The 22,932-nt window shown below is 47.7% G+C and overlaps 1 protein-coding gene and 1 long non-coding RNA gene across 3 annotated transcripts in view; one reads left to right on the forward strand and one right to left on the reverse strand.

The window, feature by feature from the left end:
- LOC307220574 overlaps nucleotides 1–22,932 on the forward strand; it is a 214,764-nt gene that overhangs the window by 36,009 nt on the left and 155,823 nt on the right. The gene's annotated exons all lie outside the window — the stretch shown is intronic.
- On the reverse strand, nucleotides 1,040–21,230 carry LOC307220526 (fucolectin-like). 2 transcript variants are annotated; one of them, XM_079984542.1, is made up of 5 exons: nucleotides 20,998–21,230; nucleotides 17,945–18,036; nucleotides 15,267–15,558; nucleotides 13,841–13,967; nucleotides 1,040–1,087 (listed from the first exon to the last, which is right to left on the reverse strand). In XM_079984542.1, exons 2-5 carry the CDS (start codon nucleotides 18,033–18,035, stop codon nucleotides 1,055–1,057), a joined length of 543 nt encoding a protein of 180 aa, XP_079840668.1. In that variant the 5' UTR covers nucleotide 18,036; nucleotides 20,998–21,230; the 3' UTR covers nucleotides 1,040–1,054. The 2 variants fall into 2 exon arrangements, with proteins under 2 accessions (XP_079840668.1, XP_079840667.1); XM_079984541.1 differs by lacking the exon at nucleotides 1,040–1,087 and having other exon boundaries at nucleotides 13,705–13,967; nucleotides 20,998–21,227.

A 22,932-nucleotide genomic window follows, 5' to 3' on the forward strand; every position in this document is an offset into this window, starting at 1 on the left:
GTGGAGAACGTAATGATATGTGTGGGATGTTAAACACAAGAGCAGTCAAGTACAACATTCCTAGAGTGAACATGTTTACACATGGGGAAGAATGTTTGTCCAGCCAACAGGTAAACTTCCTGTTTCCTTCTGGGCTGGGACAGACTTCCTCTGCATGTGACTAGAGGTGGGTGTGGCCTCACCTGTGCAGGTAACGACAAAAGCACAGGGCAGGGTAGCCATCTCTCTCTCTCTCTCTCTCTGACTACATGCATCGAAGAAGCAACATCTGCTTAGCTAAAGATGCTTCCAGCCAAGAGAGGACAAAGGGACTGTCTTCTTATGAGATAGTTTCCAGGTGTATGTTACTTTTCTAAGCTAAGTCTGCCTTTTGGGATCCGATTGTGAACAGAATGATGTGTGAGTAAACTCTTTTTATACTTTTATAGAAGACTGTGTCGTGTCTTATCTTTTATGAGGGAATAAGGGGAAAATTCCAGAACAGTTATTATAGAGGCTTCAGCAAGCCTGAGCAAATGCATCTGCTGCAAGTTTAAAAGGGGGAATGTTACTCTGCTAAATTGTGAACTTGTTAACACAAGTTGGAAAGGCTATAATCAGACAATAAATCCTCTCCCGCATCCCTGAACATTCCCACAATATGTAGTCTGAGAAAAATTATTTTAAGGACCCATGCAGGGGATGGGGGAAGCAGAGAGATTCAGAGAATCTCATATATGGACATGGTAAAAGTTTTTTCTCTTCATTATTTTAAATTTGTTCTTGCAAAAACCAATAAAAATATTTCACAAAAAAGAAAAGAATCTGATAGACTGTTTCTGAGTCTGTAGATCCCATAGCTATCATGATCAAAAGCCATACAATGAACAAGGATGAATGAAACTGATTAATGCTGCAGTCGCTTCTCTCTGGCACAGGCAAAATCCTAGACTCTCTGGGTTTTCAGGGCCCAATAAGTCAACTGAAGAGACGAAGGAAGCCCACTCAATGAAAATTTATTGGAGAAACAACATCAGTTTCATCACTTTTGCCCTCCCCTCAAAGGTGTGGACCTCTAGCACTGGTCTTCTGCCTTGGTGCCATAGACCTCTACCTCACACAAGGTCAAGTACTCTTCAAGGTCAGGGATCTGGACACTCACATAGCGGCCCTTGAGCCAATCACAGTTGAAGACACTGATGGTTCCACTGCTGGTGTCTGTGATGGTCCCACAGCTGCAGGGAGAGAAAGAAAGTCACCTGTAGGGTGGGATCCATGTGGAATCTCCAGCCTAGGCTGTGGAGAAATGCACTCCTAAACTTACAGTGTTTCTAATGATACCACAACAATGCGCTCTCCCTCTAATTCTGGCCTCCTGGGTGGATCTCATATCATTCGCGAATGTTGCTGCTACCTGTCATTGTAGTCTAGACTAAATATTCCAAAATAACTACCACCTGCTTGTTCCGTCTCTGTTCCCAGCCCCAAACGGGGACCAGAGTCACTGTTCCGCCCAGAAGAGCATGGTTTAAAAAGGAGGCAGAACCCTCGATTTCTCCTACTCCCTAATTTTGACTACAAATTGGAACTCTTAAGATGTCATCAGTCCACATATCTGCCATGGACTGGCTGGATGCAGAAAAGCGGTGGGATACATCAGCTGGAGAACCCCCGAGGGAACCCCCAGGGGAAGAAGGGTCAGGGTCAGGGGACTGGTGGTGGGACAATGATACATGGGGACAGAGAGAAGAGGGAGCAGACTGGGAGCAGGAGGAGGAGGTGTTGGAAACTGAAGAGGCAACAGGATTTTGTGAGCAGGAAGAGGCTGTGGCAGAGAGAAGTCCAGACTCAGAGGCAGGAGAGGAGGGGCCTAGGAGACAGATGAGGCCGGCTGTGGGAGAATCCAGGTGTCTCCCCCTCCTCCTGCAACCAGCTCCCCCCCCCTTGGTCTCCCAGAACACACAGAGAAATGAAAAGAGCAGAGGAGAGATTGGTTGTGCACAGATGCAGTCTCCAATTGCTTGGGGAAAACCCTGGAGTGGAGGGGACTGTGGGAAATCAGGGACCTTCAGTCCTCGCAATTGCCTCCTTAGGGCAAGACCTACTGGGCAGAGTTCCTGAGATCACCAGGCCTGTGTTTTCTTGGTTCTTTGAATAAAAGTGGAACGCTCAGGAACCAAGAGGACAAGAACTTTTTTAAAAAAATTGGGGAAAATTTATAATTTATTGAAGAGAGCATTGTTAGCAAATGGAAACATTAGCAGGATTTTAATCTTACTTGTAAGGTAACAAAGATTATGGATAAATAGATGGACATAAAATGTGGATAATGGATTGATGTGCAGTTGCAAGTGCTGGCATTAGACCCATGGAGGGGGCAGGGGATGTCATGAGATTCAGATAAATCTCTTTATATGGATTTGTAAATGATTTTGCTGCAAAATTATATTTGTAAAATCAAATAAATATATGAGAGAGAGAGAGAGAGAGAGAGAGAGAGAGAGAGAGTGTTAACTTCAATGACCGTGGTGGTTTTTTACAAAATTGCTGACCTACTCCTGACACCAGTTCCTGACATACATCAAATTATATTGGATGTATTCTGGGGTGTCTTTGTTGTCGGAATCTCTGTACGACCGAGCTAGTCCTTCGGTTGTGTCTTCAGAATCTCCTCCGATGGTGATTAACGACCTAAGCCTTTGATGAGGCTTCAGGCACATCCCCCCATTCCGCAGAGTACCCGGACAGCAGAAGGAGTCGAAATATGTGCTACATCGCTACATTTTATTTCTAACTACGCAGGACAGAAAAGAATATGCATCTGCTCTCTGTGAAAGGCAGAGAACCAACCGAAACAAAGAAACAGGAAACCAGTAACATCAACATCCATCTCTCGTGAGACTTCCAAGAGTCTGGAATGTAAACAGAGTCTTGTGACTCCAAACACTGCACAGTGGCGTAACAGAAACCTAACATTTGTTACAGGGATTGAGGGTGTGGGAAATGGAACTTACAGGGTGTTGGATTTGCTACGGTGAGCCATATTGTTGCCCACACGGATCTCAGCTCCCCGGAGTCTGTTGCCGCAGCAGTCCTGGCGGTTTCTCACCACCACGGCCGAGATGGCATACTCATAGCCCAGGTCCACGTACCACCAGGGGTCCCTTTCCTTCTGTGTGTGGGTGCAGGAGCCAGAGCTGAAGGTCCCGTCACAATTCCCGTCCACAGCTTTGATTCCTCCTGTAAAAATCTCATGTCGGTAGATGGAGGACTGGAAGGCTGGGCGGCCTTTGGCCAAGTTGTGAGCTGGAGCATGATGGGAAGGAGATGGAGGGAGAATAAATGGTTAGAGACTTATACAGCCTCCATGGAAGCTCCCTTCTGGACAAGAGACCCGGGGAAGCTTTGAAAAGCCCTTCAGGAGACCCACTTTCAGTGATCAAAGAAGCTGCAACAGAAGAGGGAGGAATACTGCCACACTGATATTAAAATAGTTGCATTTCCAGATTTCGATTTTTCATGGCCCTCCAACCAAGAGGTGAGGCTCTGCGGTGTTTAAAGGCTTTTAAACTACCTTGGTAGAAAAGTAAGCTGAACAAGCTCAGAGACGGGCCTTCTGCAACCTTGGAATGGCTATCAAAGGAGGCCAATGTTCATGCCCTCTTCCCACCTCCCTGCATTTTGGGGGAAGCCCAGTCCTGCAAGAAGCTGGTGGTGCTGAGAGCCAGAGGCTGAGTTTGGTCCTTTCTCCTTCAGCCTGACACACCTCGCAGGGCTCTTGTGAGGATAAAACGGGGGTTGTCATTGTGCAGTGTAAGGGCAGGACAAAATCGCAGTGACAACAAAGAGGTTGCGCTCATTTACTCCCAATGAAAATTACATCTGAACGTGTTGTTGATTTCAAGAGTGTGTTGATCTTCTGCCATCCTTGAGTATCTCCCAGCACCTTCACCCCCATTTCACCTCTACCAAGCTAGAGGTCGCATTGGGCAAATCGGAAATGTAAAAGTGCACCAGTTCCCCCTCCTTCTCCCCAAGCAGTCTTGAAGGATAATGCAGAATATAGTCCTACGAGGGCCATCTTGGTACTGAGTATGAACATGCTCAGAGACCGGTCCTCTCCAACCTTGGCATTGATGTCAAAGGATGGCAATAGTCATGGCCTTCCCTCTCCCCAGACCCATTTTTGAGGGCGCCCAGTTATGCAATGGGTTGGTGGTTCTGAGAGCTGGAGACAGCGCCATCAGGGTGTCTCTTGGAAACAGCAGCCACCTCACTGCTTCACCCACTCCTCTCCCTGGGGATGGAAGAGCCTCAGTCTGAACACATAAAGGGAGGAATCTGCTGGATGGGGCCCTTCCCAACCAAAGGAATGCACATGACAGATGGTTAACTCTTTATTATCAAAGAGAACACGGTTGCTGCTGCAGCTCTGGAGACCTAGGCGTGCCAGTTGAGCACCTTAGTAGGTATTTCCAGGTCCGCACTTTAGGGATCGATTGCAGCAACAGCAACTGCCTCCAACTCTTGCCTCCTGGTGGGAACAGTTCCTCCCAAATCACTCACCTCCTCCCCTTCTCCTAAGTTAGGCACCAGTCCCTCTTCCCCTGGCACACACTCAGCAGCCTCCTGCCAGTCCCCGGCATGAAATCTCATCACTACCAGTAAGCCTGTGTCAAAACAAAATTAAAAAATTCCTTCCAGGAGCACCTTAGAGACCAGCTAAGTTTGTTATTGGTATGAGCTTTCGTGTGCATGCACTTCTTCAGATACACTGAAACAGAAGTCATTAGCAGGTTTATCACACCTATAAGCCAATCACCCATTCCCACCACCCTTCTGAGTGGGGTCACCCTCTCACTATATACAAGGGTCTGGTGACTTCTGTTTCAGTGTCTCTGAAGAAGTGTAAAGGTAAAGGTAAAGGTACCCCTGCCCGTACGGGCCAGTCTTGACAGACTCTGGGGTTGTGCGCCCATCTCACTTAAGAGGCCAGGGGCCAGCGCTGTCCTGAGACACTTCCGGGTCACGTGGCCAGCGTGACATCGCTGCTCTGGCGAGCCAGAGCCGCACACGGAAACGCCGTTTACCTTCCCGCTGGTAAGCGGTCCCTATTTATCTACTTGCACCCGGAGGTGCTTTCGAACTGCTAGGTTGGCAGGCGCTGGGACCGAGCAGCGGGAGCACACCCCGCCGCAGGGATTCGAACCGCCGACCTTTCGATCGGCAAGTCCTAGGCGCTGAGGCTTTAACCCACAGCGCCACCTGCGTCCCTGAAGAAGTGTGCATGCACACAAAAGCTCATTCCAAGAACAAACTTTGTTGGTCTCTAAGGTGCTACTGAAATGAATTTTTTTATTTTGTTTCCACTACGGCAGACCAACACGGCTACCTACCTGTAACTGTAAGCCTTTGGTTAACTACTTTTCCATGAATGAATTTGATTTCCCCACTAGATGAGATGTCACCAGTTTGGGGAGGAATAGGAATGCTTTGGTGGTGGTGGGGAGAAGTATCACTTGGGTTGGGGTGTGACCCACAGGTAAGCCCTCCCTTAGCAGCTCTTACCACTTTGCCATTCATACATGCAGTTCCTGGCGTCCCCACGTGCTGCCAGGAGCGCCAGGGCCAGGAGCCAAGTCCAGGTGATGAGCATCCTGCAAGCGGGGAATGGAGACAGCCGTGAGGAGGAGCCATTGCTGAAGCCATAGGAGTCTCTGCCTCCCTTTTGCACCAGGAACACGAAGAAGGTGGGCTCAAAGCTGGCTAGGAATTCTAAGAGGTGGCCTTTGGATGAATCAAGGGCTCTCCTGACCTTCCTCAAATGGCCAGGAGCATTTTAAGGCAAGTGGTGTTTGTGCTCAGTCCTCCTTGATAGCATGGGTGGAGGAGGCAAATCCTCTGTTTAAGGGGGCAGATCAAGGGTGCTGGACCAAGAGAGAAGGTTAGCTGATAGCCCTAAGAGGCCTAAGAGAGAATAAGGTTAAAGACAAGGCAGGCAGGTAAACTGGGATCGCCAGCAGACAGTCTGGCATGTCTACACTACACTTTGAAGAAGCACAAACTCAGGACGAAAGGGAGAAACATGCTAAGAGGAAGGCACGCTTGGCAAACCCTCATTGTGATCAGTGTCCCCACTGTGGAAGGACATGTGGATCCAGAATTGGCCTCCACAACCACTGGCGGACTCAACTGTGAAGACCATGTTCATGGAAGACAATCTTAATCATCTACAAGGGATTGCTAAAGAAGTATTGCTTTATTCTAGTTCCTTCTTAGTTTGACCAAACTGCGGGAGGCAGTGGAAGACAGGAGGACCCGGCGTGCTCTGGTCCATGGGATCACGAATAGTTGGACACGACTAAATGACTAAACAACAACAAAGTTCCTTCTTGCTTAACTCCCATAAGAACTGTCCCTCTCCAGAGGAATAGAAATACCTAACAGACTTCTAGCCTGCCTTCAAAAAATACTTTTTTTCTGGACTCAAATCCTTGTAAGTTATATTGGTTTCAAACCAGATTGAACATCCAGTATAGATATGCCCATTCAAGCTCTGGACTTCAGACATCACATCCAATGAGTTCCCCCAACTCACTTTGGCTTTCTTTCTTGGGGTCAGCAGAAGTCTCTGTTGTCCTTCCTGATGGGTCAGCAGCCACAGGTTCTTTCCCCCAAACTGGCTCAGAGACTTCCTTGCTTCCACCTGAGTTCTGGATCGTCTATTTGGCTGTCCTGGTTTTATCCTCTTCTGAAGGGGCAGCTCCTGCCTGGCTCAGAATTACCCAGCCAATCGGAGAGATGTTGATACCAGGATTGAGCCCATCAAGATCAGGTTTCCGTATCCTCCTTCCAACTGGGCTTATGTGGTTGCTGACTCTCTCCCAAGAGGAAATAACATTTTGTTAAGGGTTGTATTACTTAATCCACAACAGCCAACAGCCAAGAGCAAGGAAGAAGTTGCATATTTATGGGCAGGTGAGAAGTTTATCTTGATGCCCTCAACTGCTACAAGGTGTGCATCTGAGCCCACATGCATGCCCAGCCCTCGTAGGTATTCAACAACAGCTTTGGGAGGACCAAGATCTTTTGCTGGAATTTGTATGTGTGTCCAGTATTAATACGTGTTTGTCATGGACTGGTTGGATGCACAGGAATGGTGGGAGGAACCAGCTGGAGAACCACCAGGGGAAGAAGGCTCAGAGCCCAGGGAATGGTGATGGGACAATGAGAAGTGGTCAGAGGGAGAAGACTGAGTAGAGGAGATGTTGGAAGCTGAAGAGGTAACAGGGTTTGGTGAGCAGGAAGAGTCTGTGGCAGAGAGAAGTCCAGACTTAGAGGCAGAAGCTGAGGCAGGAGAGGAGTGAGGCCAAGAGGCAGAGTTGAGTCAGGCTGCTGAAGAGTCATGGGTGTCTCCCCCTTCTGCTGAGACAAGCATAACCAGAAGAGGGATGAAAAGGGCGGAGGAGATGTTGGCTTCACACGGGAGAAGTCTCTCATTGCTTGGGAAAAGCCCTGGAGAGGTGGGGACTTCTACGGCTGTGAGGGGGTGGGGACTTTGAATCTCTGCTACTGATGTTCATGGAGTAAGATCACCAGGAATGAGCTGCCTCTCTGCTGATTGGGCCTGGCATTCAGCCAAATCTTGCTTTTGCTAATCAAGGTAAAGGGACCCCTGACCATTAGGTCCAGTTGTGGCCAACTCTGGGGTTGCGGCGCTCATCTCGCTTTACTGGCCGAGGGAGCTGGCGTACAGCTTCTGGGTCATGTGGCCAGCATGACTAAGCCACTTCTGGCGAACCAGAGCAGCGCACGGAAACACCGTTTACCTTCCCGTCGGAGTGGTACCTATTTATCTACTTGCACTTGGACGTGCTTTCGAACTGCTAGGTTGGCAGGAGCAGGGACCAAACAATGGGAGCTCACCCCGTCGCGGGGATTCAAACAGCTGACCTTCTGATCGGCAAGTCCTAGGCTCTGTGGTTTAACCCACAGCGCCACCCGTTTCCCTTTTTGCTAATCAAGAGTTAACTCCAACTTTGAACTCTACAATTGCTGACCAGCACACTCGGTGACAGTGTTTACGCATAATCTGATAACTATGAAGATGTTGCACTTACCAGGAACTGAAGAAAGCTATTTTTATTACATGAAATAAAAGAGGCAGAGTATTTGGACACTGCTTCAGACAGCCGAATGTTGTAAAAAATAATAATGGGGTTGGCTTTAACAGCCCATATCCCAATCAAGGTCTGCTACCCATCAGAGAAAAACAAACAAGATCCTAAAACTAAGAACTTGTCAAGAATGTATAACTTGCTGTTGAAATGGAATACTCAGGATGAAATGGTGAAATCTGTTATGATAAAATGGGCACAAAATGTTGGACATAACATTATGATAGCTGACTGGGAACAGTTATGGACCACAGGTATGAAGTTTACGGCATGTAATGCCTTAAGAGATAATATAATGAAAATGATATACAGGTGGTACATGACACCAGTCAAGCTTGCAAAAATCTATCATCTGCCCGATAATAAATGTTGGAAATGTAATGAGACTGAAGGTACATTCTTTCGCCTTTGGTGGACATGCCCAAGGATTAAGACTTTCTGGGAGATGATCTATAATGAAATGAAAAAGGTATTTAAATATACCTTCCTGAAGAAACCAGAGGCCTTTCTCCTGGGCATGGTCGGCCAATTGGTGCCAAAGAAGGACAGAACTTTCTTTATGTATGCAACAACAGCAGCAAGAATACTCATCGCAAAGTATTGGAAGACACAAGATTTACCCACCCGGGATGAATGGCAGATGCAAGTGATGGACTATATGGAACTGGCGGAAATGACTGGCAGAATCCGAGACCAAGGTGAAGAGTTGGTGGAAGAAGATTGGAAAAAAATTAAAGTTTATCTACAGAAACATTGCAAAATTAAGGAATGTTAGAAGGTTGTTGGAATGAAGTAATGTGGTTTTAGCAGAAATGATATAAAGGACTAGGTTAAAATTGATTTTTTAATTGGTGAAAGACGAGAATTACAGTATATTAAGATAAATTATTAGGATAAAAACAAAGCTGGGAAGGATTTGCTGAAACATCTAATTGAACTAGAATACAAAAAGGGAGGTGTGAGGAGGTCAAGGAAATAAGCAAAGGAAAGAAAGTTATGTAAAGGTTTGATCTGGTTTTTTTTTTTTTTTAAATCAATTGTTTGTATTTTTTCTGTTTTTCTGGTTTTTTGGGGGGGGGTTTTGTCCTTTTATTTTTTGTATCTTTGTAATCTTTAAAATTTGAATAAATACTATTAAAAAAAAGAGAGAAAAACAAACAGAGGCCACAGCCAGGTAAGAGGAAACAAGGCATCTTGTTGGATATGTTGTAACAGAGTCTCTTCCTGCCCCTCACTTTCAAGGAGCTGAGGAGCCCAGAGCAAAGTGTGCAGCCCCCCCCCCATTAAATCTTAAGAACTTGTAACGGAGACATTGTAATGCAACAGAGTTTGCACGAAGTTCATGTTTTTCCAACTTATTTTCCAGCCTGAAAAACAAAATACCTGGGTAATGGCCCTTTCTAGCCTGTTTTTTTAAAATATATATTTTTATTAGTTTTCGGTTACAATCCAATAATAGCCTCATTATAACAATACCAATTTATAATACAATTATTAGTACCAATCTTTCAAATACCGAATTAAATAATTTAGATAAAGTGCCCCCCCACGTGCTGATCTGATAGATTTCTTTATTTCTGCATTCCAAAATCTTAACAATCCCTTATTCAACAACTGCAATACAGTCATACCTCATGTTATGTCCGCTTCATGTTATGTTCTTTCAGGTTACGTCCTGCGGTGACCCAAAAAAACCAGAAAGGGTTACTTCCGGGTTTCGCTGCTCGCACATGCGCATGTGCAGAAGTGCAAAATGACATCACGCACATGTGCATAAGTGGTGAATCGCAACCCGCGCATGTGCAGAAACGCCGCTGTGGGTTGCATTCTTTTCATGTTGCGAACGGGCCCATTCACAACCAGAGGTACCACTTTATTAATAACTTCTGTTCATGTTGACACATTAAATGATTTATAAAACTACAAGTGAGGAACTCAGACTCTATCCTTGTTCTTCCTGTGTGTGGCAGTTATTCTGTCCATGGTATTTCTTCCTGTCCCTGTAAGATGTTATGTCTTTCTTTCCCCGGGTTGTTGCTGTTATCCATCATGCCTTGGGTAGAGCTGATATCCCATTGTTGTTCCAGAAATTTCCATTGCTCAGTCCCATGCTTCATTGTTTTGCAACATTAACAACAGCTGCAAAAGTCACTCTGTCCTAATAAACAACATTTTTTCACAATGTTTCCTCTCAGTCTGGGAAGAAGAGTGGTCTGTTGAACTGCAGATGACTCAATAAAGAACCTTATCAGTTCCTTAGCAGCTCACAGGCTCCTTTCCTCCTTCCTTCCAACTGAAGATAAATGAGCAATTATACTTTCAATTAAATTAAATTCTAAGTCCTCTTAGCATTATTCAGTTCACTCCATAAATAATAAAGGATGGGGAAGAGTCAGCTCTAAGTTTCCATCGTAAACCTTCTGCAAAATAGAACTTCCCTTTCTTTTCCCCTTTTTTTACACGCATAGTTCCATTTGATGCTATATTCCATATTTATAATCCAATTTCTTCCATCCTCGCATGGACGAATATAATCTGAACTAACATCCAGAGGAGGGTTGCCAAATCATAAATTTAGAGAAGAAAACTTTAAATAAAGAAACCATAGGCTCCCGTCCCCCCCACGTCTTATCTCAAGTTCAAACCTTAAAGTCCTTGCAGTTCATTTTGTTCCGCAGTTTGTGATCTCATCTTCCAGCATGCACCAGTACTTTAGTCCAATTAAGCTCTAATTAACAGGAGAACCTCTGCTTCTGAATGGCGGCGTTGGAGGGTTTTTGACAGGCGAAATGCTTTTGCACTCAGTGCCTCCCTGCCCCCCACATTCCATGCCAGAGTGAGAGCCAGGTACCGAGGTGAACAACAAGTGAAGCCCATCCCCCCTGTCGCTGGGGGGGGGGGATTTGCAAGGGTAATTACCCTCAATCATCCTTGTTTTTCCTTTGCCAACGATTTCCCACTCTCATGGGAGCTGCCTCCCTTAAGGCAGAGCAGAACCAGAAGCCACCTTTCTAGCCTGTTTGAGACATTCTTAAAAATGGTGGCCACCTTGGCTCCCAAACTCATTGTCATGATCCCTTCTTCGTACACTGAGTATGCTCCTTTGACAGCTCTGCTCTTAATCAATACTTGCAGTGGAGGCCCATTCAGGTTTTCCTGCTACGTGACTTGAGAGGGTCTCCAATGTTAACTAGGACAGTGTTTCCCAACCTTGGGCCTCCAGCTGTTTTTGAACTACAATTCCCATCAACCCTGACCACTGGTCTTGCTAGCTAGGGATGATGGGAGTTGTAGGCCAAAAACATCTGGAGGCCCAAGGTTGGGAAACACTGAACTAGGGGGTAAATGTGGCTTCTGTATTGCTCTCTGTTTCAGACACGTGGTTTATGTGCTTATGTATGCGCAGTTACCTTGTGTACTTAGGGCACGCTAGAATTCTTTTAACACTGGCTACAAATAGGTAAGGGGGACATGGGTGATGCTGTGGGTTAAACCACTGAGCCTAAGACTTGCTGATCAGAAGGTCGGCAGTTCGAATCCCCATGACAGGGTGAGCTCCCGTTGCTCAGTCCCTGCTCCTGCCAACCTAGCAGTTCAAAAGCACGTCAAAGTGCAAGTAGATAAATAGGTACCACTCCAGCAGGAAGGTACATGGCGTTTCCGTGCACTGCTCTGGTTCGCCAGAAGTGGCTTAGTCATGCTGGCCACATGACCCGGAAGCTGTACGCCGGCTCCCTTGGCCAATAAAGCAAGATGAGCGCCGCAACCCCAGAGGCAGCCACGACTGGACCTAATGGTCAGGGTTCCCTTTACTTTTTACAAATAGGTAAAGGAGTCCATGATCATGTAACACAAACCCTTGCTAAAAGAAAAGAGAAAAGGGGAGCGTGTGGGTATATCCGATTTTGAAGCCTAATGGAACACAAAGTCAGGGTTCAGAGATCTGTGCCTCCTGTACCTGCTCAGCCCTTTGAAATCCTATACCAACCGAGCACAGAAATCTCTGGCCCATTCTTTAGGTCCATATCCAGCGAGCCATATAGCTGATCCCTGAGGAGCAAATTGGGGGGCCCACTGGCACTTGTGAGCTAGCTAACTATTGGAAATTTGAGGTTTAAGTACAGTTGGGGGTCCAACTGTTCTCTTTGGGGAGGGGAAGGGCAAATAATGAGAGCCATTCTCCCAGAGATTCATATGTTTGCAGGTGCCACTGTTTGGATATCTGAATCAGACATTCGTGTAAGGAGGTTAGGATACAAATCCTTCATGTTTGGGTAACAGTATGCAGATGACACCCAGCTCTACCTCTCTTTTAAACCAGAACAAGTAAAGGCGGTGAAGGTCCTGTGTGAGTGTCTGGAGGGAGTTGGAGGATGGATGGTGGCCAACAGATTGAGGTTGAATCCTGACAAGACAGAAGTACTGTTTTGGGGGGACAGGAGGCGGGCAGGTGTGGAGGATTCCCTGGTCCTGAATGGGGTAACTGTGTCCCTGAAGGACCAGGTGTGCAGCCTGGGAGTCATTTTGGACTCACAGCTGTCCATGGAGGCGCAGGTCAATTCTGTCTCCAGGGCGCATGTCTACCAGCTCCACCTGGTACGCAGGCTAAGACCCTACCTACCTGCGGACTGTCTGGCCAGAGTGGTGCATGCTCTAGTTATCTCCCGCTTGGACTACTGCAATGTGCTCTACGTGGGGCTACCTTTGAAGGTAACCCAGAAACTTCAATTAATCCAGAATGCGGCAGATAGACTGGTGAGTAGGAGCGGCTGCCAAGACCACATAACACCGGTCCTGAAAGACCTACATTGGCTCCCAGTACGTTTCCAAGCACAATTCAAAGTGTTGGTGCTGACCTTTAAAGCCCTAAACGGCCTCTGCCCAGTATCCCTGAAGGAGCGTCTCCACCACCACCATCTAGCCGGACACTGAGGTCCAGCTCCGAGCGCCTTCTGGTGGTTCCCTCACCGAGAGAAGTAAGGTTACAGGGAACCAGGCAGAGGGCCTTCTCGGTGGTGGCACCCGCCCTGTGGAACGCCCTTCTATCAGATGTCAAAGAGATAAACAACTACCTGACATTTAGAAGACATCTGAAGGCAGCCCTGTTTAGGGAAGTTTTTAATATTTAAGGCTGTATTGTTTTTAACACTTGATTAGAAACCACCCAGAGTGGCTGGGGAAACTCAGCCAGATAGGCGGGGTATAAATTGTTGTTGTTGTTGTTGTTGTTGTTACAAGTATTTTGAGCCAGTGCTAGGTTATGGAGGGGTCTTTGGGGTGAGTAATTTGTTATAAGACCGATATTCTGTTCTTTCTTCCCTACTGCAGTTCTGCCTGTTTCCCCTCTTGTTTAATCTGCATACTTGGGGGCTGAAGGGATCTATGTAGATATATAATGCCACTTGGACAATCTCTATAAGGAGGTGCCTGATACATACAAATAAATGATAATGCGTGAGAAAGATTGGTGCTGCAATGGCTGCTTTCTGGCACAGGCAAAGCCACAGACTCTCTTGGTTTTCGGGGCTCAAGAAGCAAAAGGGAGAGATGAAGGAATCCTGCTCAATGGGCATTTATTGGAGATACAAAATCTATGAAATCCCCTCACCCCTGAAACAATCAAAAAGCCACCACCCACAGGTGCTGATCCCTAGCACTCTGTCTTGTGCCTTGGTGCCATAGACCTCCACCTCGCACAAGGTCAAGTATTCGGCCCTTCCCGGGATGTTGACGCTCACATAGCGGCCCTTGAGCCAGTTGCAATACAAGGTGCTGACAGAGCCAAGGCTGGTGTCTGTGATGGTCCCACAGCTGCAGAGAGAGAGCGAGAGCGAGAGAGAGAGAGAGAGAGAGAGAGAGTGTCAGTTTTAGGGTGGGTTTAATGTGGAATCTCCATCTAAACTGTGAAGAAATACATCCCTAAATATATGCTATTCCTCATGATCCCAGTCAAAGGGTGATGCCCAGTCTCCCCCAAAAGCTGGCCTCCCTGGTGTTTATAATGATGATGATGATTTATTTATACCCCGCCCATCTGGGCAGCTTCCAACAAAATATTAAAAATACAATAAAACATCAGACATTAATATCTTCCTGTAATGGTTCTAGGGGGTTGCTCGTGCGTAAGTCCTCGCCACACCTGGCTGAGTTACCTGGGTGAACCCTTTCTGTCCGGACAGCCACCCATCCGTGGCTGTCTCAATCGCTGGCAGAATCTGTCAGTGGGCGTTTCTTAAACTTCTTCCAGCACAGAAGTTCTTTGACGCCAAGTCTCCTCCTACTCTCCCTGCGCGGAAGTCTTCTGCGCAGGGAGGGTGTGGGCAGCGGAGGACCCGTGCTCTCCCCACTAGTCTCCGGTGAAGAGTCCTGGAGCCTTCTCTCCAATTCCCCCATCTGCCCCCCTTCTCTCCTGGTGTTACGTTGATTTCCTTCCCCAGCAGATGGGCTGCCTCTCTCCCTGCTGGGACCCTCTCCGGCATCGCTCTGGAGCCTTCCCTCCGTCTCTGGCTCCGATGGCAGTTCCCTGACACTTCCCTATACAGGTCTGCCTACAGATGTCTTCTAAAAGCCAGATACAGTGGTACCTCAGGTTACAGACGCTTCAGGTTACAGACGCTTCAGGTTACAGACTCCGCTAACCCAGAAATAGTACCTCAGGTTAAGAACTTTGCTTCAGACTGAGAACAGAAATTGCGGCGCAGCAGCAGCGGGAGGCCCCATTAGCTAAAGTGGTGCTTCAGGTTAAGAACAGTTTCAGGTTAAGAAAGGACCTCCAGAACGAATTAAGTTCTTAACCCGAGGTACCACTGTAGTTGTTTATTTCCTTGACATCTGATGGGAGGGCGTTCCACAGGGAGGGCGTCACCACCATGAAGGCCCTCTGCCTGGTTCCTGGTGAGGGAACTGCCAGAAGACCCTTGGAGCTGGACCTCAGTGTCCGGGCAGAACGATGGGGGTGGATACACTCCTTCATAACAATCACTACCTTTCATTGTAGTCCAGATTAATTACTACAAAATTACCACCACCCACTTTTTCCATCTTTGGTCACTGTCCCTGTCCCACCCTTGTAAAGGGGGCAGGATGGAGGTTGGGGGAAATGAAACTTACAGGGGGTTGGACTTGCCATGGTCAACCACGGAGTCTCCTACATGGATCTGGGCTCCCAGGAGTCTCTCACTGCAGCAGCCCTGACGGTTTTTCACCACCACGGCCGAGATGGCATACTGGTTGCCCAGGTCCACGTACCACCAGGGATCCTGGTCTTGATTAGTGTGGGTGCAGGAGCCTCCGGCGAAGAACCCGTCACAATTTCCATCCACAGCGTTTTTTGCGCCAGTAAAAATCTCATGTTGGTAGATGGAGGACTGGAAGGCTGGGCGGCCTTTGGCCAAGTTGTGAGCTGGAGCATGATGGGAAGGAGATGGAGGGAGAATAAATGGTTAGAGACTTATACAGCCTCCATGGAAGCTCCCTTCTGGACAAGAGACCGGGGGAAGCTTTGCAAAGCCCTTCAGGAGACCCACTTTCAGTGATCAAAGAAGCTGCAACAGAAGAGGGAGGAATACTGCCACACTGATATTAAAATAGTTGCATTTCCAGATTTCGATTTTTCATGGCCCTCCAACCAAGAGGTGAGGCTCTGCAGTGTTTAAAGGCTTTTAAACTACCTTGGTAGAAAAGTAAGCTGAACAAGCTCAGAAACGGGCCTTCTGCACCCTTGGAATGGCTATCAAAGGAGGCCAATGTTCATGCCCTCTTCCCACCTCCCTGCATTTTGGGGGAAGCCCAGTCCTGCAAGAAGCTGGTGGTGCTGAGAGCCAGAGGCTGAGTTTGGTCCTTTCTCCTTCAGCCTGACACACCTCGCAGGGCTCTTGTGAGGATAAAACGGGGGTTGTCATTGTGCAGTGTAAAGGTAAAGTGACCCCTGACCATTAGGTCCAGTTGTGGCCGACTCTGGGGTTGCGGCACTCATCTCGCTTTATTGGCCAAGGGAGCCGGCGTACAGCTTCCGGGTCATGTGGCCAGCATGACTGAGCCGCTTCAGGCGAACCAGAGCAGCGCACGGAAACGCCGTTTACCTTCCTGCCGGAGTGGTACCTATTTATCTACTTGCACTTTGATGTGCTTTCAAATTGCTAGGTTGGAAGGAGCAGGGACCGAGCAACGGGAGCTCACCCCGTTGCGGGGATTCGAACCGCCGACCTTCTGATTGGCAAGTCCTAGGCTCAGTGGTTTAACCCACAGCACCACCCGAGTCCCTTGTGCAGTGTAAGGGCAGGACAAAATTGCAGTGACAACAAAGAGGTTACATCTAAACATGATGTTGGAGATTTCAAGAGTGTGTTGATCTCCTGTCATCCTTGTATACCTCATAGCACATTCACCCTCACTTCCCCTGAAGGAATGAGCTACCAGACTGAAGGTCACATTGGGCAAATGGGAAATATAAATGTACACCAGTTCCCTCTCCTTTTCCCAAGCAGTCTTGAAGGATAGTGTAGAATATAGTCCTACGAGGGCCATCTTGGTACTGAGTATGAAAGCACACTGAACATGCTGAGACCGGTCCTCTCCAACCTTGGCATTGATATCCAAGGATGGCATTGTTCATGGCCTCCCCAGACCCATTTTTGGGGGTGTCCCGCTGAGCAATGGGCTGCTGATGCTGAGCTCTAGAGGCTGCACCATCAGGATGTCTCTTGGAAACAGCAGCCCCCTCAGTGCTGCATCCTCTCCTCTGCCTGGGGATGGAAGAGCCTCAGTCCCAATGCATAAAGGGAGGAATCTGCTGGATGGGGGCAGTGGAGGGGAGATGTTGTTCCCCCATCACAACTTGTCAGGTCTGAACCCTTCGGATAACTAATTGCAATCTTAATATGCGATGTTCTCACTAGGTAAGATGGCTCCCAACTTTCACTGTCACAACAGCAGCTTAGAGGTCACTGGTTTGTATGTAAAATAACTAAGCAAGTATTAGAAATCACCCCAGAATTGGGCCTACTAAACATCTTCCAAGACAATAATGCCCACTTACACCACAAAGAACTCATAACCCACCTACTTTCAGCAGCCAGAAACACCATAACCAGACACTGGAGAGACCTGTCAGGAGTAAGCCTGGACCGATGGTACCAAGTAGTATGGGAAACAGCTTACTAGAAGAATTAACTAATAAACTGAAACTGACACGGGGACAAATAGAAGAAGACGCCTTCACCCCGGTATGGTTCCCCTTCATCACATACACAGCCCAACAAGACAATGACAAAAATCCACCGACAGCATACAAATCAATATGGCTAAGCTGACCCAAAACACCCACCCACCCCACTCACACACGAAAACAAAGACCACCCCAGCCAACCACAAATGAACAGCCACACCTTGGCCAACCCCAACCTCACTCACCACCAAAGGAACACAAGCGAACAGCAGAGAACCTGCATAAGCCCCACTGACACAAAACCCCACATATATTAAGGAAACTAGAAACATTGCCACCCGACCCCACCCCCACCCACTTCCCACCCCTTTCCCCCTTTTCTTCCTAATGTCTCAACAAATGAAACAGATTTGTAAAAAAAATGTTACTTGAAGAAAAGAGAGAGAGAGAGAGAGAGAGAGAGAGAGAGATTGCACATACTTCTGTAAACCAAGAAAATCTTTAATAAAAATATTTCTTTAAAAAAGAGATCACTGGTTTGGGGTGAATAGGGGTGCTTCTGGAGAGGTATCATTTGCATTTGGGTCTGACCCACAGACCAGCCCCCTTTGGAAGCTCTTACCAGTGCCTTGCAGCTCAGGCTTGCAGCTCTGGGCGTCCCCACTGCCTGCCAGGAGCGCCAGGGTCAGGATCGAAATCCAGGTGAGGAGCATTCTGGAAGGAGTGGAGGGGAGACAGCAGTGAGGGAGGGGTCTGTGCTGGAGCCATGGGGGTCTGCCTCCCCCTGAGCCCCAGGAAAATAAAAAATAATAATGGGGAAGGTGGGCTCAGAGCCAGCCAGGAATGCTCAGAGGAGGTCTTTGGGTGGGTCATGAGACTTGCTGGCTAGAAACGGCAAGGATATGGGAGAGTGTTCCTTGTCAGCATGGAAACAGGGTGAGGGGGAGAGAGAGTTTGGAGAGAGTGCTGGGAAATTATGAATGGCGAAACTTGCTGAAATATACTCGGAGTCCAGAGTGGATTTTATGCTCTTTATTCAGCTATCCGTTCTTTATTCAACCTCTCCATTCTGAAGGAAATCAGCCCTGAGTGCTCACTGGAAAGACAGATCGTGAAGCTGAGGCTCCAAGACTTTGGCCACCTCATGAGAAGAGAAGACTCCCTGGAAAAGACCCTGATGTTGGGAAAGATGGAGGGCACAAGGAGAAGGGGACGGCAGAGGACGAGATGGTGGGACAGTGTTCTTGAAGTTACCAGCATGAGGGAGGCAGTGGAAGACAGGAGGGCCTGGCGTGCTCTGGTCCAGGGGGTCACGAAGAGGCGGACACGACTAAACGACTAAACAACAATAACAACATTCAGCTCATAGTGGTGAAGAGCAATGGAAGTTCCCCCCGAATGTCTGCTTTATATACAGTGGTACCTCGGGTTACATACACTTCAGGTTACAGATGCTTCAGGTTACAGACTCCGCTAGCCCAGAAATAGCGCTTCAGGTTAAGAACTTTGCTTCAGGATGAGAACAGAAATTGTGCTCCGGTGGCGCGGCAGCAGTGCGAGGCCCCATTAGCTACAGTGGTGCTTCAGGTTAAGAACAGTTTCAGGTTAAGAACGGACCTCCAGAATGAATTAGGTACTTAACCCGAGGTACCACTGTACATTATTTACACAATGGGCCACACGTGATTGGCTAATTCCGCGATTCTCCTGTAGGCCAATCAGGTTGTGGATTCACTTCCACCTGGAGCTGGATTGGGTGGCTCCTGTGGACCAATCAGACTGCTGGATTCTGGATCCTATTCAACTCAGTACATAATACTTGCATTAACAGGAAGATTTGGGTACCTGCTAAAGAAGATGCACTTTTCAAAAGTCAGCCTGAAAGAGCCCACAAGAAGAAGTTTGGGGAAGTCAGTTGAGTGTGATTAAATCTGTGGTGAGGTGACAAGGGAAATAGGGAACCTGGGGCAAACTGTTGAAAGGGTGGGGCAGGAGACAGAGGAGTTGGTGAGCCCGTGGTGCTGATAAAGCCACTTCCGCCCTGCAGAGGAGGTGGGGTTGCGGGCGTCACGCCCCCACCACTTGCATGGAGCCCCCACGCGATTGGGGGAATCCCCAGCCGCGTCACCCCCTGGCCAGCCAATCGGATGGCTCTGGGGGTGTGGCCTGCCCTATTTAACACAGGTACGGCCCTCCCTCTTTCCCCACCTGCCAGCTGTTCCTGCTTCTCCTGCCCTATAAGGTTTTCGTTCCTTGACCTTGCTATGGATCTTGGTTGGTCACCATTGAGGGGCCTGGTAGGAATTTTTTCCACTTGGCAAATTGGCACCAGCCACTTGGTTTTCACCTACCCCGTAGCAAATCGTCACAACTCTCTGGTATGGACGGTTAGGCATTGGTATTGCTCTGTAGATGGAAGAGGGGAGGTAATGCCATCACCTGCCCCACATATTGAAGGACATATCCAATAAAGGATTCCGGGGGGCGTGGCCGTGGCCGAAGCCTAGGGAGGTGAGGGCCTAAGGCACGCCCCCTAGCGGTGACCCCGGGGGAGTTCCTAGTTGATGTGCATCAGCAGGACTCCCCCTACTGGTGGTTGACCCTTCTTGGACTTCAAGCGGACGGGCTGAAGTCGGATATAGTCGGTTAGGACCAATGCCTAAGCCAATACCACTCATCACCCGTAACCAATAAAGTTGTGGAATTATTTAGCCCATTAACCTTCATAATTGTGTCATGTGTCATTATTCCCACTGGGGGGGGGGGAGGGAACTCGCCACGCAACTAAAAACCGCTGCTGATGAGGAGATAAGATGGGGGAACACGGAACCAGTGAAACTGCAGGCATACAGGTAAATGTATGAAAGATCTGGATTTTGTGTGCTTGGGGATCTCTTGCCTGAACCATGAGGTTGGCAGGACACCATTCGTGACCAAGAGCAAACACTGCCTGTTTTGCTATCGCTGCCTGGCTTCCCGACCACAAGGCAATGAACACTTTGGACTGCTGTCCCGTGACAAGAAGGACAAGCTGCAAAGATGCTTAAACATGCAGGAGGCAGTTCCTCTGGCAATGGGCCTCACTGGGGGTCCCTAACAGACTTTTTAAGATGCCTCCAAAAATATAGGGTGGTAGCCAACTATGTTTATCTCAGCATGGAACAATTGAATGATATGATGGTATGATAGATAATTGTAAGAGAATACAATATTGATGAAAATTAACAAAAGAAAACGAAAAAAATAGTGTGCTAGATAGACTAAGTGGTAGGTGCATGATGGGGTGGTGAGAAGCCGTTAGAAACTCAAGAAGAACATATTGTGATGCGAAATAACAAATATTACCATTTTCTTCTCTTTCTTCTGGATAAGCCTTTTGTTTGTTCTTTTTAATTTCAATAAAGCATTAAAAAAATTCTTGGCCATTCTCATTTATTTCAATGTGTCTACTCAGAGTAATACTACCCATAATTTTCTGGAATTTTAGAACAAAGTCTTGAAAGTTAAATTAGTACTGTAAAGATGCTCTAAGCTGTGGACTTTCTTTGGGAGACGGGGGATATTCTGGGCTTCAGGTATCACACCCAATGAGGCACCTCCCTTCCAATTTTATTCATTTCATAAAATTTAAACCACTCAATTGTAGAAAACCTCAAATCGGCTCACAAAACTTACCTTGCTTCTCTGTGCTGGGATCAGCAACCAGAAGTGTTTTTCTCCAAAACGTTTCCTCTCTGCTTCCAAACGAGTTCTGGAGCTCTCAGGCAGTCCTGGTTTTATGCTCTTCAACTCCCCCAAACAGGAAGATGTTGAAACCAGAATTGCACGCCCTTCTTCTAATCAGGCTTGTGTTTGTTTCAGACTCTCTCCTTTGATTAAAGGTCGTATTACTTGATCCACAACTGCCAGCACACACAACAGGTGCAAGGACTGGAGTCCATATGGGCATCTGTTACGAATACATGTTTACCCTTCACATTATGCCCCATTGCACACACCAGGAAATGAAGAAAGCTTCGTTTATCAATGAAATGAAAAAGACGGAGTATTTGCATGCTGTTTCAGGCAGCCTGGGGACAGATATGCAATCAGGAGGGGGGGGGGAGCCTGCATAGCTCAGTTGGTTAGAGTCAGGTGCTGATAACACCAAGGCTGCAGGTTTGATTCATGTATGGGATCCTGCATTGCTGGGGGCTGGGCTAGATGGCCTTCAGGGTCCCTTGGAACTCTGTGATTCTGTACAATCATACAGCACAAACAAATCTGGTATCTAAAAAGTAAAGGAGTCCCTTGATATCTGGTTTAAGAAGGTATTATTCATTGCAAAATCTGAAAAACTTGCACATTATTTGCTAGTTCTTTTATTATTATTATTATTCATTTCATTTCTATATCACTTTAAGAAAAACCTCACAGCAGTTTAGTAAAGGTAAAGGTAAAGGTACCCCTGCCCATACGGGCCAGTCTTGACAGACTCTGGGGTTGTGCGCCCATCTCACTTAAGAGGCCAGGGGCCAGCGCTGTCCGGAGACACTTCCGGGTCACGTGGCCAGCATGACATCGCTGCTCTGGCGAGCCAGAGTCACACACGGAAACGCCGTTTACCTTCCCGCTGGTAAGCGGTCCCTATTTATCTACTTGCACCCGGAGGTGCTTTCGAACTGCTAGGTTGGCAGGCGCTGGGACCGAGCAGCGGGAGCGCACCCTGACGCAGGGATTCGAACCGCCGACCTTTCGATCGGCAAGTCCTAGGCGCTGAGGCTTTAACCCACAGCGCCACCCAGCATCTTAAAAAAGGTAAAGGTACCCCTGCCCGTACGGGCCAGTCTTGACAGACTCTGGGGTTGTGCACCCATCTCACTTAAGAGGCCAGGGGCCAGCGCTGTCCGGAGACACTTCCGGGTCACGTGGCCAGCGTGACATCACTGCTCTGGCGAGCCAGAGCCGCACACGGAAACGCCGTTTACCAACATCAATAAAACAATCCAGAATCAAACATTTCTGAAGAAAGCCAAATATAAAGCATACAGTCAAAGCAACATCATTAACAGGAAACAAAAATATTATCTGAAAGATTTTGAAATAAAACATTACAAAGGAGGTCAGCTACAGAATGCATATTTAACACAAACAAACAATAGTTAGGGTTTGTTGTCAGGCATAGCGATGTCCCTCTGGTCTCCCAGCAGCCTCTTTTGTAGGGCGGGTGAGTGTGGGCCCCGCCCCCTAGGCCAGGTGGAAAGGGCCTTGCAGAGAGTGACCTCCATGCCCCACAGCCGGGCGATGTTCCCAAGGGCAAAGCCAATGTCTGTTCATTTTATAATAAAGTATTATTCTCCTTTGTTGCCAACAAAGGTACATATAGTTAAAGCTCTGGTTTTCCCAGTAGTGATGTATGGAAGTGAGAGCTGGACCATAAAGAAGGCTGATCGCCGAAGAATTGATGCTTTTGAATTCTGGTGCTGGAGGAGACTCTTGAGAGTCCCATGGACTGCAAGAAGATCCAACCTCTCCATTCGGAAGGAAATCAGCCCTGAGTGCTCACTGGAAGGACGGATCCTGAAGCTGAGGCTCCAAGACTTTGGCCACCTCAGGAGAAGAGAAGACTCC

The sequence above is a fragment of the Podarcis cretensis genome, assembly GCF_951804945.1.
Source record: "Podarcis cretensis genome assembly, chromosome: 7".
NCBI classification, from domain to species: domain Eukaryota; kingdom Metazoa; phylum Chordata; class Lepidosauria; order Squamata; family Lacertidae; genus Podarcis; species Podarcis cretensis.